This window comes from Tyto alba, unplaced genomic scaffold, assembly GCF_018691265.1.
Source record: "Tyto alba isolate M040663 unplaced genomic scaffold, T.alba_DEE_v4.0 Super-Scaffold_42, whole genome shotgun sequence".
Lineage (NCBI taxonomy): Eukaryota > Metazoa > Chordata > Aves > Strigiformes > Tytonidae > Tyto > Tyto alba.
The window spans coordinates 29,736,185-29,751,009 of record NW_024881318.1 but is presented as its reverse complement, the minus strand read 5'-3'; the positions used below and the strand labels follow the sequence as shown (position 1 = coordinate 29,751,009).

At 40.3% G+C, this 14,825-nt stretch overlaps 2 protein-coding genes across 4 annotated transcripts in view; one reads left to right on the top strand and one right to left on the bottom strand.

The window, feature by feature from the left end:
* PDE8B (phosphodiesterase 8B) overlaps positions 1-14,825 on the top strand; it is an 80,302-nt gene that overhangs the window by 54,716 nt on the left and 10,761 nt on the right. For all 3 annotated transcript variants that reach the window (XM_042804419.1, XM_042804418.1, XM_042804417.1), the window contains 10 exons: positions 414-502; positions 1,166-1,226; positions 4,253-4,304; positions 7,295-7,372; positions 8,296-8,372; positions 9,356-9,520; positions 10,319-10,364; positions 10,804-10,939; positions 12,705-12,903; positions 13,854-14,071. In XM_042804419.1, the coding sequence (XP_042660353.1) occupies positions 414-502; positions 1,166-1,226; positions 4,253-4,304; positions 7,295-7,372; positions 8,296-8,372; positions 9,356-9,520; positions 10,319-10,364; positions 10,804-10,939; positions 12,705-12,903; positions 13,854-14,071 (1,121 nt within the window). The remainder of the gene's footprint in view (positions 1-413; positions 503-1,165; positions 1,227-4,252; positions 4,305-7,294; positions 7,373-8,295; positions 8,373-9,355; positions 9,521-10,318; positions 10,365-10,803; positions 10,940-12,704; positions 12,904-13,853; positions 14,072-14,825) is intronic.
* The window catches only part of WDR41 (WD repeat domain 41), a 44,269-nt gene continuing 35,672 nt past the window's right edge, over positions 6,229-14,825 (bottom strand). Inside the window, exon 13 of the mRNA XM_042804421.1 lies at positions 6,229-6,434. Coding sequence (XP_042660355.1) covers positions 6,426-6,434 — 9 coding nt within the window. The 3' untranslated portion in view covers positions 6,229-6,425. The remainder of the gene's footprint in view (positions 6,435-14,825) is intronic.

Here is a 14,825-nt window from a genome sequence, read left to right as displayed (position 1 = left end):
AGATAAACAAGTTGCTCAACTCCTGTCCTTGGTCAGGTCAGGTTGGGTGGTTATCAGTGCAAGACAAGCATGCTGCATTCTTTCTGTGTTCCTACACCAACAAGCCTGGTAATTCTTCACAGTTGGTATGTAGCAAGAAAGTTTGTAACCCCTCAAAGAGGATGATTCCTAAAGGTCTCTGTAAAAATTGTATACTCTCTCACAAGATAAACATATTTACACTGTCCTTACGTTAGCAAATGCCTGTTAAATTTGCTACTCTGTATTAATAGATTTTACACTATTTTAAAAGATACAACCATGAAATAATACGTATTTTTTTTTTACTATGTAAGGACTATGTAATATAGGTGTATATTTGACTGCAACCTATGTATTCTTAAATGCCGCCCCTGTTGTGTGTGTTTGCTTAGGAATGGCAAGGAGTTTACTACTCAAGAAGGAAATCAGGAGACAGTATCCAGCAGCATGTGAAGATTACACCTGTGATCGGTCAAGGAGGGTAACTAACTTGTCCAGAACATAATTGCTTTCTGGTTTTTAGGGCCTCCTCTCTGCTTTCCCCATCTGTAAGTTTGACATGAAGCTCCATGTATTGAATAGCAGGGTGATGATATAACTGCTGACTTCAAGCAATGTGGAAAGAATAAGCAAAGTTGAGAAGGTCATGTTCTTTGCTGACATTTGGCCATTTTGATGTCATCATATGCTGGCTAAAAGAGTCATAACAATTAATTGTGTTACTGCTATAGATACCTGCCAGCTGATGTTTAGGTTCATGTTACCATGCATTTCTTTATGAAGTTATTCTACAGTATCCAGACTTACTTGGTCAGCTGGAAGGATCAACAGCTGGGCAATCCCCTGGTTTGTGTGTGTGCTTGTATGTGCTTGCACCTCTGTGGTGTAGTATGGGCACCTTGCCAAATTCTGATCCCAGATGTGCAGGTGAATTCCTGCAGGAGCAAAAGGATCAGGTGTCCTGGGACAAAAACACAGCTGTAATGCTGAAGGAGTGCTTGTCTCCCAGTCATCTGTTTGGTGCTGTGTTTGGTGTCTTGTTTCATGAAGGCATTGAGACCTCTGCTCTAGAAAATCGCAGCGTATCACTTCACTTCTCTCTTTACCATTTGATATGGTAACAGGCAATTATTTCTGTTGCTAGGAAAATAAGACATTTTGTGTCCATCCAAAGGCTGCATTGTAACAATGAAAACAACAAACAGGTATCGTATTTCTTTCATTGCATAACTTTCATTGCTTTTAGTAAGCTGATATTTTTTGGTTTAGAATTTGATATTTTTCCAAGAGGATGTGATCTATATCATCAATTAGATTCTCATTGATTGTTGGAGGAAGCAAGAAAACTTCAGCATTTGTTTGGGCTATTCTCCTTTTGTAGGACTGCTGAGAAGAGAAAGAAAGGCTTTAATTCTCTGGAGCATGGATGTGACGGTTCAGTCTGTGATACTGTGGAGTAATATAAACCATAGTTCAAAGGAAGTTCAGGGGCCTTTTTCTAGAACTGTTCTTGCCACTCTGCTCTGCTGTACTTATGTCTAATAACGGCCTACACTCAGCTGTCACTAGGTTTGCCAATGTATGTTCTTAAATAAAGTGTAGCCTTCATGCAGGACCTGAGGCATTGCATGCTCATCAGAACATGTCTTGTCGAGGGGTGTAATCCAAGCCATAACTCGGGCAAACCATCAGCAGCAGCTGACTCGAGTCTCTGCAGTCCAGGTACATACCCACCTGGGCAGCTGCTGCAGCAAAGCTGGTGGCATGGGGACCTGCTTGTTGTCATCTGCTCCTGGTCCGCTCCCTCTGAAAGTGTCTGAAACAGATGAACATATCACATGCTTTGCCTTAAAAAAACGCTAGTACCTAGTCTGTAGAGTAAAGAAGTTTGGATTTTTGTGAGCAAAAGAGTGAAATCTGTATTTAGCCTGTGGTCTGTAGGGGTGAGATAGAAAGTGGGGAGCATAGGAAGTAGCTGGCAACGTTTTAGACTGAGGATATTCTTGGGAAACATGATATGTTTTCATGTGCTTTAGGGGAAAGGAAAGGTCTTGGAATTTTGGGGTCTGGGGTTTGTATTTGGTTTTTGGTTGGCTTTTGTTTTTTTTTCATTTTAGATTGGCAGCGATGGTGACATATAGGTATATCTGTATTATATCCATAAGATTTCTTATTTTTGTAGCAATACTAATGTGATGGTATCAATCCTGATCAACATTTGGACACAACAATTTTCCTAAAATCCATACCTGAATACTTGCAGCTGTTGAACTTTTCTCAGCCCTAAAAAAATACTAGGTTTCTTTTCAAGCCACAGGTAATTCTATATGGAAGGATAAAAAGAAATCAAACAAACCATTTATTTAGTTACAGAGCAGTAAAAGCTGTCATAAATCAAATTTTGATGCAAATATCTAATGTTTCACTGCATCAACATAATTAGAAATGGCTTGATCTCAGCATTCAGACACTGTATGCACTTAAAAACATCCTTACATTATTATGCATTGTTTCACCTTAAAAAACATAGATGTGTTCTTTGTCATTACTGACAAATGCCATAAGAGGTAGCACAGTATGATTAGAGATCACTGTCTAGAAACCTTCACGGATATCTATGACAGATTTATCACATACAAAAATTAAGCCTGTTAAATTTATGCACAGAAAAAAATAATACATCTGAGGGTGTATTAAGTATTCTCACAGTGAAGATAAGCACAGCAGGATTTCCCTTTTTTTTTTTTTTTTCTTCTTCTTAGTTACAGAAACTCACTCCTGAATTTTTTTTTTTTCTTTCTGTCCATTATCTTCTCTTTCCTTTTTACCCTCTCCCCCCCCCCCCAGTAGCAAAAAGAAAATAAAAGATGGAAGGTGCGCAAAAATGATGGAAGAGAAGATTTGTATCATTCCTTTCCTTTCTTTACTGAATAATCCCTATAAGGACCCTGCAGCATGCACTGTCGTGAAATTATATAGACACTAAGAGTGCCTAGGTGCAACCATGCTATACTCCCCTTTTAACTCACAGTTTGCAACCATGGATTTCATGCTTCCATGCAATCTAGTGTTTTGCTATAAGAAGGTAATGGATTTGGTCAGAGGAGCCAGCCACCACAGATTAGACGACAATACTGGACTCCTAAATGCTATGTGTATTGAATAATGTGTAAGTGCAGTGTGAAGCACTGAAGTTTATTCATTTAAGTAGAGGGTATATATATCTTCTCTAGTGAATACAGTAAAAAAAGTCATGCATTATTTTTAGTCTTTTTCAGTGTCTCTGTTAGCTGTACCTAAATGTATCATGTGCTAACTTTCAAGGGAAGACTTGAGGAATTGAAAGTTTCACGGGGTTTTCTTATTGACAACAAAAGACTTCCTTATAGCAACATAACAAAGGAATGGGGTGAAGTGATTAGCAGACAGTAAACGGTCACCTATTAGACAGACTGTGGTTTTACTTCTGACCTGAATGGAAACGCAGAGGAGCATTTAATCTGTGTTATTGTAAACCAAACAATAGGTGTAAACTTTAAGATGATAAAAATATCCTATTTAAATTCTAAGAAAGATTGAAATATCGGTGGAGCTACCCAAGGTATTTCTGAAGCACAAAGAATTAAGATTCTGTGTTTAACTTCTTCATTCATGATAATGATTAAAAATTACTTGGAAATAAAGACAGCTCTGATGTATGACACCTACATCTACTCTTCTGTTGCTGGAAAGTTGTTTTTGTAACTGGGTTTTATGAAGTCCAGTTTATCAGTGACACATGAAAGGATGCATGCAAAATTAGCCTAGATAGCACTAAGAAATTAGTTTTAGAATTACTGTACAGGGGGTAAAAATGAACATTTGTATGTTTTTTGGTTTTTTTTTTTTTTTTACTTTTTATGTTTTATTCCTGGAATCTTTCAGGTTCATATGCAATTTGCACTTAAAACACTATCTAAAAATGAATGTCAGTTCTTTTGCAGATACAGGCATTAAACAGGAACTTTGTATATAAAAGCACTATTGTATCTGTGTTGCACCGCATCTCTGTTTACTTTCATATTATTTCTTTACATCTAATTACACCTGAAGAAGAGTCTTTGCCAAACACTTTTTTTAAAAATAACTGAACAGTAAATGTTGGATAAGGACAGTGTTGAATGTAGCCCTTTTAAAATCTTTTTTTATTCTGTTTCCTTACATATATATTTTACTCTTGGTGGATCTTCAGCTCTACAAGAGTCACCATGATGAGAAGTACACAGAAGACAATTCTCAGTCAGGTTAGAATACTGCCATTTACCTTTATATACCTCTGTGCTTGAGGTCATTGCCTGGTTCTTTGCTGGTGTGAAATGTTGTCTCTTCCCTCTGTTGAGTCAGTGGTCAGAGCAGATGGCCAATGACGGATGCCAGCTGCTCTGATGTTGCACCACGAATTGAATTTGTAACCATCATTAATAATTCAATCTCCCATGCAGAGCTCTTGCCATGCATTTGGAGTTAAAATACTGTGTCTGATCCTGAAGCTGGTGCACCTTGACACCCCCTTCTGTTTGAAATTAATGTGGAACTGTGCTGATTTGCACCAGCAGATATGCCCTAGTGTCTCCGAGTTCAGGATGCGTCAGCAGGCCATTGGTTTGGCCCCAGCACAGGGCTACGATAGCTGTCTGTAGTGTCCAGGCTAGAGCTGGTCCTGTCCACTCAGCGCTGAGTTGTTGCAGCGTGTCTGCACAACCCTTCCCTGCCCTATGTCTTAGGCAGGTTGCTTACTTGCAGACATCACATTCAAGCTCTCAGTAACTTCTGCAGATAGTTTTTTGCTAAAAGTGTGGAGTATAAGGGGATGAGCTCTTCTTCTGATGCCATGTTATGTTTGGAATAACCATCTTCCCTGGAGGAGCAGGCACTAAAGGCCAATTCTGAGCTTGAAATTCTAGTGATCTGAAACAGATGCAGCACTGCTGTCTTATTCTGAGTGAACAGGTTCTCGTGCCTTGTTACCTTCTGGCAAATGAGGCCCCCTTCCCACTATGAAACACTGGGCAGTGTTGCTGCGCAGGGCCAGGCAGCTTCTGATTTCCACATGGGAGAAGGATGTAATGTACCAAGAACATGGGAAGTGTCTGCTTGACATCCCCTACTTTTTCAAGTCCCATAAGAATATGTACAAGCATCAGAGAGCTTTGTGGTGCCAAGTAATACTGGACAGGGAGCAGAAGAGATAATACATGCAATTTGCTGCTCTCATTCCCATTGCTGCCATCAGAACTGATCCATCAAGTATCAAACTGTTTGATCCTGTGTCCCTTTAATAAAAGTAGTTTTTCTTTCTCACTGTTTCTTTCCTGCTAACAGGGGCAGGTGAGAATGCCTGTGAATTATATTGAAGAACACTTGTTACTAGTTAATACATTGTTACCAGTTTACTAATGTGTCTTACAGATCACATGGGGAATTTAGGTTTGCTCATTCTTGTCCCAGATTTCAGCAAGTCTGGGAAGCCACGTCCCATGAAGCCACATTGATGACTGCAGTGCAGTGAAAGCAGGCAACCTTAGTCATGCGTATGTGATGTAGGCTATCCTTCCTTGCAGTCCATGGTTGTGCTCCAAGAATAAATGCCCAGAGACATGGGCATATACCAGTATGTGATGAGGGTAGAAAAATATTCCATGTGTACTGTGCTGTTTGCGATGGTGTGAGTTGTAACACATCTGGATGGGGAGACATTCTGCTCGCCAGGTGAAGGAAAATTTTTTATTTAATCATTTAAATATTTTCGGCTGAAGTTGTAGCATGGCAGAGAGTAGCTTTTATGCACCCATGACTCTACAAGTGGCACTAGCAAAGTTCCCAACTTGCTAGTTGATATTTGATACAAAGAGACTTGTCTTGCCTGTTACTGCCACTTGCAGCTATGTTTATGTGTAAATGTTTGCTCGCACTCAAGTGCCTTATGTTAAACTCCTCAAAATGTTGATGCAGAAAAGGGGTTTGAAAGAGGAGTCCTATCAATAAATAAATAAAATAATTTAACGTGCATTAGTTATTCCCTACTCTTACCTGTGGACAGAAGAAAATGTTCCCAGTTTCTCCAGTCTGGATTACAACAAAATAAAAAGATCCAAGATGTCTTGTAAATTGGTGGTAAAGAAAAGAATTAAGACAGAAACTATATTTTGGTTACTTGTAAGATGAATATATATTTAATTCTGGAGAATTGTAAACTAACATTTTATTTTGTTAAAGACAGGCTGCATATATATTCAGTCTAGTAACACTGTTATGCAAATCCATCCTTATGTTGGGAATATTAATTTTATGGTATTTCTGATTCTTCACATGGTGGTTATCTCCTTTTGAAAGCTTGCTGGGGTCTCTGTTCTTTAAGTGGCATTTCAGATACTCTGGGAATACATACCGTAGAGAGTCTTGTGAAGAGATGCACAGATGCACGCTTGATGTTTTTAAACATAAGGAAGAGTACAGACTATAATATTTTGGAGGAAAATTAAATTTTACCAAATATTTTTTCTTCTTTTCTTTTTTCTTTTTTTTTTTTTTTTTTTGAGGCTCTTTCCAGGCACTTCATCTAGCTATTGCATTTGTCTGATTGTGATAATTTCTCTTGCTTTAGCAAATGACAGCTTCAAGAATGACAGCTTGGTGCGTGGTTAATTTTCACAGCAACTGAATTGATTGTTTATAATCATTCTCAGTATGTTGGATTTTTCTTAAACACAGGGTATAAACAATTACTGAAATTAAAAGCAAAAGCTGTCTGAGTCTGAACTGTGCTTGGGCTGGAAGAGTATAGACTGAGACAGGATTTTTCTCATGGCTACATTTCTAGCCAGTTAAACCCAGGCTTGTTCAGTGCTTGAGGGAGAGCAACAGGGACTTGCAGCCAGGAGGGGTTCAACCCACCTTCCTGAGACACCTCTCCTAAAGCAGGGTCTTTGACAACTACCTCAAAGACAGCCTGAAAGACTGCTGCTTTTAGGCAGCTAAAGTTAGGTGAAGCAACTCCCCTGTTCCATAAGGTATCTTGACTTCTTTCTGAAACAGCTTTCCAGGTGGCCTTAGACAAGATGATGTAAGTTGCTAGACACTGAGTCCCTTGTTCTGAGGTGCACAGATTACAATATTTCCCCCACTTATGTGGTATCATTAAGATCATTTAATTAAATATTCTGAATTTTAGATGGAGGAGATTCTGTAGAGGTCTTACTTGATGCATTTTTAGTTTTTGTTTTTTGTTTTGCAGAATCCCATTCTTTCAAATGCAAGAACAGAAGGAAAGACTCAACGGATGTTAAGTCAGTAACATCGCAAAGTAGTGATGGTAAGAAAGTAAACTGTCAATAATGATGTTATAAATAAAGAACAGACTTGCCCTAGACAATAAAAATGCAGAACGAAAGAGGAACCAGACAGATTCACACCTTATTAAACAGATTACTCCATTTTTTTATAACTGCTGTAAAATTTCTTTATTCTGCTTTACGAAACAGCACCCTGGCTCGAGTACCAGCATCAGTATGTGATGCATGGCAGCTCACGGTGTCTTCACAGAGAGGAGCAGTGGCTGTGCTGTGGGATGGGGCAGCCTGCTAAAAGAGTGCATGGTGAGGTGTTAGTTCCACCTCTGTTAGAAATCTGCAGCTTGTGCTCCCAAACCAGTATTTTGGTTTCATTAGTGTGGGACATGAAGGGATCTATTGCTGCTGGTTACTTGATAGCAGTACTTCTGCTCCTGATCCCATTTGTCAATGCTTCCTGGGGCTGGGTTGGTGGTGACAGAGATTTCTTTCTGCCCCTGTATGTAGTGGGAGAAGCACAGTTTATGGGGAGCAGGAATGGACTTCTTTAGAGCAGCCGTATCACTGAGATGAGGGACATATACACACATACTATCCCAGGAGGAGCCATGTCAGACAGGGATTCACGGCAAACAGAGGGAGAGTGGCAGGTACTGGGCATGAAGTATAACATAGCTTAAGTTCAGCTTCATTTCAGTATAGCTGAAGTGGCGGATGGAGAGAAAATCTGACAGCAGAAGTTGAATGGTGGCATCAAAGGAGGTAGACAACAGTGCAAGAAATTAAACAGTAAAGCAAGAACTCGCAGGAAGGGAAATACAGAAGAAATGAGAGATGAGGCTGGGTTCTGTCATGTTGTTCCCCAGTGACAACATCCTGCACTCTTTAAATGGTGTCATCTGATTTACACTCTGTGGCATGTAAACAGTGCTCTCTTTAACGGCAGCTTCAAGTTTACAGACCCGACGGTACTCTTCCATGGCAAGGATCCACTCAATGACAATAGAAGCTCCTATCACAAAGGTGAGTCCTGAGCACTGCCTTTCTTCACAAACTCAGAGTCTGGAGTCTCTCTCATAGGGAAGCATGTAGTTTGTGGCAGAAAAGCCAAGGGTTTCCTGCACCTTGTATTTAACAGAATAATTTAAATATTTTTGTTTTTTTCTTCTTACCACTTTCTGCATCTCATCATCTCATTCCAAATCCTAGTTAAAAGGAAGAATATTAAAAAGGGGAAAAGGGTGTCCTTGCTAGATGTATTGCTTGTGGCAGGAAGGGCAACCTGCTCTGTTGGGCCGTGCATGTGTAGGAAGACGAGCTTCCAGTCTCACCTTTGTTTTTACCATTGATATTTATAAGATAGAGTGCAGAGGAGGGAGAATCTGCACCATATTCTGTCCCACAGCTTTCCTGCAGTCTTTTCTTCACTATCTGTGCTATACAAACTCTCTGTCACAAACCAACTGCACAATCGCTTGTCCTGTAAACCAGAGTGCCTGCCATCTCTCACCCTCAAACCATTTTTTCTCCTCTCCCCATCTTTTCTTTCTCTCCTCAAGCTCTTTAATTCCCAGCACCACCATGCCTGCTAAAGCAGCTGACTCCTTTTCCTTCTCCCCAGAGGTATCTTCAGGGAGGCCTGTAGTGCCCCTGCTGTTCATTTGTTTGGCTTTTTCCTCTAGGGACTGAATAATTGCTTCTGAGCAGCTCTAGCCATGCTGAAGGACTGGGACATGGCTAGTTTTTGGTCTACTCACCTGAAACTATTTCAGATATTTCACACATTTCTGCTTTCACTTCCCAGGATTTTGACAGTTATAAATAGCAGATGGCTACCAGGGAATCTGAGCACAAATATACATTTTCAGAGTTGTACTTCAAGGGTTGGGGGTATTACATAGCATTTGCTAAATGGGAAGTAGCATAAGCAAGCCAAAGATTTTGTAATAAGAAAAGGCAAAAGTGCCATTCACTCTTCCTTCACTGCCTCCTTAATCTGTTTTCAGGTTATTAACATAATTAATGCTGCCCAGGAAAACAGCCCCATCACAGTCGCAGAGGCCTTGGACAGAGTTCTGGAAATCCTGCGAACAACAGAACTTTATTCCCCTCAGCTAGGTACCAAAGATGAAGATCCTCACACAAGTGATCTTGTTGGAGGTCTGATGACTGTGAGTAAAATTAGTAAAGATGAAATTACTGCTACCAGTGTTCTACATCACAGTTCAGTGCTCTGCTGTGCTAAAATTTCACAAGCAATGGGAAGGGAACTCATAATTCACCACCATTACACTTAAGTCTTTTGTCTCCTCTACCAGCAGTAGGCACCAAAATGTTGTAAGATATGGCCACGTTTCAGTTCATTGGGTGCATTCATCCTCATGTATAAGTGAGCATGGTTGCTACTAGAAACTGAATCATCCAACCTGATTTGTCTCAAGGAGGTGCTTTTTAGAAACCCTAGAAGTTTAGATGGGATTAGAGGGATCGCTCTACAGCTGGTCCACTGTGAAAGTGAGGTTACTTTGATCAGGTTCTGACTTTGGTCCTGTAACAGCAACAACATTGTCTGCCAGAAACAGACCACCTAGATTTCATCACAGATTACCTCATTTTTTAATGTACACTGAGCTAATGCTTGTCAAAATGATATAAAGAAAATGAAAAATAAATGATAGTAGTTAATTTGAATGATGAAATCTTGCAGGTGCCAATGAAAGGGTCAAGGAGGGCAATACACTGTGTAGTTAGTAACATCCTTTCTGGAGATCTCATACTAGTGTCCCTTGGATCCCTTCATGTCTGTTTTGAAAGACCTTAAAACAAGGATGGTGCTTATAGTGCTACAATAGGAGCAGTGCTTTTGGTACCCATGAATAGTACCTAAAGGGAAAGTGCATGCAATGTTTTTGCAATTAATGATGGATGATTACTCTGCCTAAAATTTATAATAAAACTTGCTTTTTCAGGATGGCTTGAGAAGACTGTCAGGAAATGAGTATGTGTTTTCTAAGAGTAAGCCACCATTTTAAACTTCCCCTTGCATGTGTGATTCCTTTTGTAGATGCTAGTGACATAGAGCTCCAAGCTAATTTTCAGCAGGATGTATGTCTTTGGAAATGGTTATCTAAGTGCCTGCAGAACAAGTGCTAGACTACCTCCATTTTAGAGTTAAAGCATGTTTAAATAATTAAAATAATGCATCTCAAAATATAGAAAATCAGAGTAAGAGAAAGTAAACTGTCACTCAAAAAAATGTTCACTGATCTTTTTGATTTATGTCTAAATCATCTGTAATAATATAATCCATATATATTATCAGCTTTTACAGACTTTTTTGTGTAAGGAAAAGTGTCATTTTTCTTGAAGAAGAGTTGTTTTCTGAATTGAATTCTGCATGTAAAGGAAAAAAACAATCTAGAAATGTTGTAATTCCCAAATCCCATTTCAACAGATATAAACCTGAGCCATAGTCACCTCTCCGTGCCAAACACCATCAGTGATGTTCCGCCCTGTATTGCACAGCTCCTGGAAAATGAGGAAAGCTGGGACTTCAATATTTTTGAGTTGGAGGCTGTTACAAGTAAAAGGTACGGGACTCCTTTCCCTTGGGGCCTGCAAAAAGTTTGTTGAGGAGCTGTAGCAGAAAGTGCTTTGCTCTGGAAAAACTAAAGCAAGATACAGCAAATCTGTGAGAGCTGTCTTTCTTTGTGTGTGTGTGTGTGTTTGATACCATTGGTCCCTTTTAACAAGCCAGGCACACACCATGGTCAAGACGCATGCACAGGCCATGGAGAGCCCTGTGCAGACAGTTGTCTCCTCCCACAGTGTCTGCAGCCCTCCAGGATCGTTTGTGCTCAACTTTTACCTTGCTTAACTCCCATCCACTCTGTCCAGGTGACATTGTTTGGCACAGTCTGGTGTTACATGCTGGATGTCCCACAGTTGCCCCTTTTTCCTGATGATGTGCAAATGGTCATGCTGGAAAAAGCAAGCCTCTCCCCTTCCTCACCTAAATCACACTACGATTTAGGAAGCTCTGAGGCAACTGTGACTTTTGTTTATAGGGATAAAAAATGGGGATGGAAGATAAACCAGTGATAGGATCAAGAGCCTGAGATTTAAAAGCTTATAATGAAAGAAGATGTCAGTCGTTTTGAGGTCATGCAGACCACAAAAATAAACATGTCATCCACAGAGAAAAGTGATTTTCATTCCAGGATGCAAAGAATTTGAAAGACTAACAGGTCTTTTGTACTCTGTTTAAAGAAAATGGCCATTTTTTGAATTTGCACTTGCCTGGTTTTAATTTGCAGGTGTTGGCTTTTGGTTATGCCTTTCTCAGTTCAGAAGCCCTGTAGATCATCTTGCATTATTGAAAAATGTGACTGACAGATAGGACTCTGTCACAGACAGCACAGAGTAAATGATAATCCAGAGTGGATTTGGATTTAAGAACCAACAAGATTAGAGATTTTACTCTATCTACTGTTTCACACACAGGCTCATTGCTGTCCTCCCCACTATTACATTTCCTGTCCAGCCAGGAGATCACTGCTGGTAGGATTCAGAACATGCTATCTCTGTTTAGTCCAGCCCATATCACTTGAAGCAGGAAAATAGCAGGCTTCTGCTGTTCAGAAGTTCAATTTTAGACATTAACCCCCTACACAGATGCATGAGCATGTGTGTGTGCACACACACACACACACACAGAGTTAGTATTTGGAATCCAAGAGGGAGCTTGGGGTACCAATGACAGACTCCTGCCTCAATTCTAGAAAGTGATCCAGTCCTCCTAAAGCAAGAAGAGTTCACATGAAATAATCTGATGCTAAGAGCTTCACTGAGAAACATAAATATACTTGGCATATTACCACCTTCCAATAGTCAGGCAGTAGAAATCTGGGCCTTCTGAATTCACAGGATTATTTGAAACAGTAAACATTTGACCTTTTTTTGTCTTAGGGCTTTTTAGACTTTGGGATGTACCCATGTCATGTGCATGCTTTTTCTCCCCAGGAAAAAAAAAAAAAAAAAAATTATTTTTGGTTGATTGACAGATACTAAAAGCACAAAAGACCTGAGATTTTAAGTTTTTCTGAAGCCACGAGAATTGGTGAAACTCTAGTGGAACTGCACCATTTCTACAAAACATATTAAAATAACATCTGAAAGGATGGTAGATGTGGCCATCCTTTGAGAAGTTATAAGTGTGTAATTTGTACTTATAAATGTTTAACATTTCCCCCCTCACCTTTTAAGTTTTTGTTGGTTTCTTTGCCAAAACTCACTCTTTAGAATGCCAGAAGTTCCTATATTACAGCAGTGCTTTCTTCATCTATTTTTTTTCAGGCCGTTAGTGTATTTGGGCTTAAAAATTTTTGCCCGGTTTAGAGTGTCTGAGTTTTTAAACTGTTCAGAAGCAACACTGCGAGCATGGCTGCAGGTGATTGAAGCCAACTACCACTCCTCCAACTCATACCACAATTCTACACACGCGGCAGATGTCCTGCATGCTACCGCTTTCTTTCTCGGGAAGGAGAGAGTTAAGGTATAACCATCACCTAGGAGTCCTTTGGGCTAGGATTTCGGTTTGTCCATTTTATGTGTGTCATTCAAAAGTCAGAGGTTTACTTAAATAATTGTACTGGTTTCATAAAACCTCTCTGCCTTTGAAGTCTTCCTGTGATGCCTACAGACCCCACAGTTTCTCTAAAGTGTCTTTATACGAGTAAGAAATCTATTTTTAAGTAGCAATAATAGTGGGGGCAGGGGAACCTGGCTCTTTTCTGTCTGGTGGTAACTGACTGTCAGTAACAGCTCTTAATAAAGCTTTGCAAAAGCTTTGGAGAGGGAGGTGCTGATCTCTTCTCCCTGGGATCCAGTGACAGGAGGTGTGGGAATGGTTCAAAGCTGCACCAGGGGAGGTTCAGACTGGACAACAGGAAGCATTTCTTTACCAAGAGGGTGGTCAAACACTGGAACAGGCTTCCTGGAGAGGTGGTCAATGCCCCAAGCCTGTCAGTGTTTAAGAGGCATTTGGACAATGACCTTATCAACATGCTTTAACTTTTGTTCAGTCCTGAAATGGTTAGGCGGTTGGACTAGATGATCGTTGTAGGTTCCTTCCAACCAGAATGTCCTGTCCTATTCTAAAACACACAAGCTGCATAGGAGCAGTCAGTACAGAATCATTCAGGCAAGCACACAAAATGGAAGGATGCCACTGCAGTATCCATCCACCATTAGAGGATTTGATGAAGATAATGCTTAGGTGACAGCACAGCAAAAAGCTTCATTAAGGAAAGAGGGCTTGGGTAAAGTCGGGAGGGGGGTTTCTGGAGTAGGTGATGTGTGGTTGCAGTGAGTGGAAAACAACTGCAGTGAGGTAGGATCCCTGCACTTGAGTGTACACTTGTGTATTTGTGGGTCCCTGGAGATGATCAGAGATTATTTACTGTAATTTTTGTGCAACATCATAATTTTTCTCTCTTCCTGTAGGGAAGTCTTGACCATTTAGATGAGGTGGCTGCATTAATAGCTGCCACCATTCATGATGTAGACCACCCTGGACGGACCAACTCTTTCCTGTGCAATGCAGGTAGTGAATTAGCTGTCCTTTACAATGATACGGCTGTATTAGAGAGTCATCACACAGCACTGGCATTTCAGCTTACAACTAAAGACAGCAAATGCAACATTTTCAAGAATATTGACAGGTGAGTCTGCTAGAGAAGGGGTGTATGTGTGTGGATTGCTTGTTTGATGGTTTTAGTTCGGGGCAGATTAAGAGCCTACCTTCTAAACCAGAAAATATAATTTAAATAGAGACATTTAACCTTCCAGATTCCTATTTAGACATGAATTTTAAAAAGGCTTTGATTTTCCCACTCTGTCCTCCAATTTGTATTTTTTTTTAAGTTTATAGAATGTTTGATAATCTTTTATGGATTACATTGGCATGGCTCAGTAGGCAGCCTCAAGGCTGCATCTTCACCCACTGCCTCTTCATTGCAGGAGCCTGGAAATTACTTTTTTAGGCCATGTTTCCACACAAGCAGCCAGGTGCTGCAAGCTGTGTCTGCACGTGGCCCTGTGTTTGCTGGCATTGCTGCATTCACATGGGACAGAAACAGGTAGTGGCAGAGGGAGCTGAAGCTCTAGGAGAGTTGGAAGCACCCAGCTGCTGGGCATGCACGTAACCTAGGAGTTCCCATTGCATCAGTCTAGCTTTTGCAGGGACAAGGTGGGAGAGAAAGGGATCTGAAAGGGAAAGGGCCTGACCCCAAACAGGTAATGAAATGGCCTACCCCCCCCCCGACACGGTTGGTTTTTGAAAAACATGAGATTTGATTTCCATGTTAACGTACAGTGAGATAGAAATGTGATGAAGTCATTCCTGGAGAAGTTGTCTTAGTGTTACAGCATTACGAAATTGTAAATTTTTATTAACTTCAGGGGATTGGTTCTCAT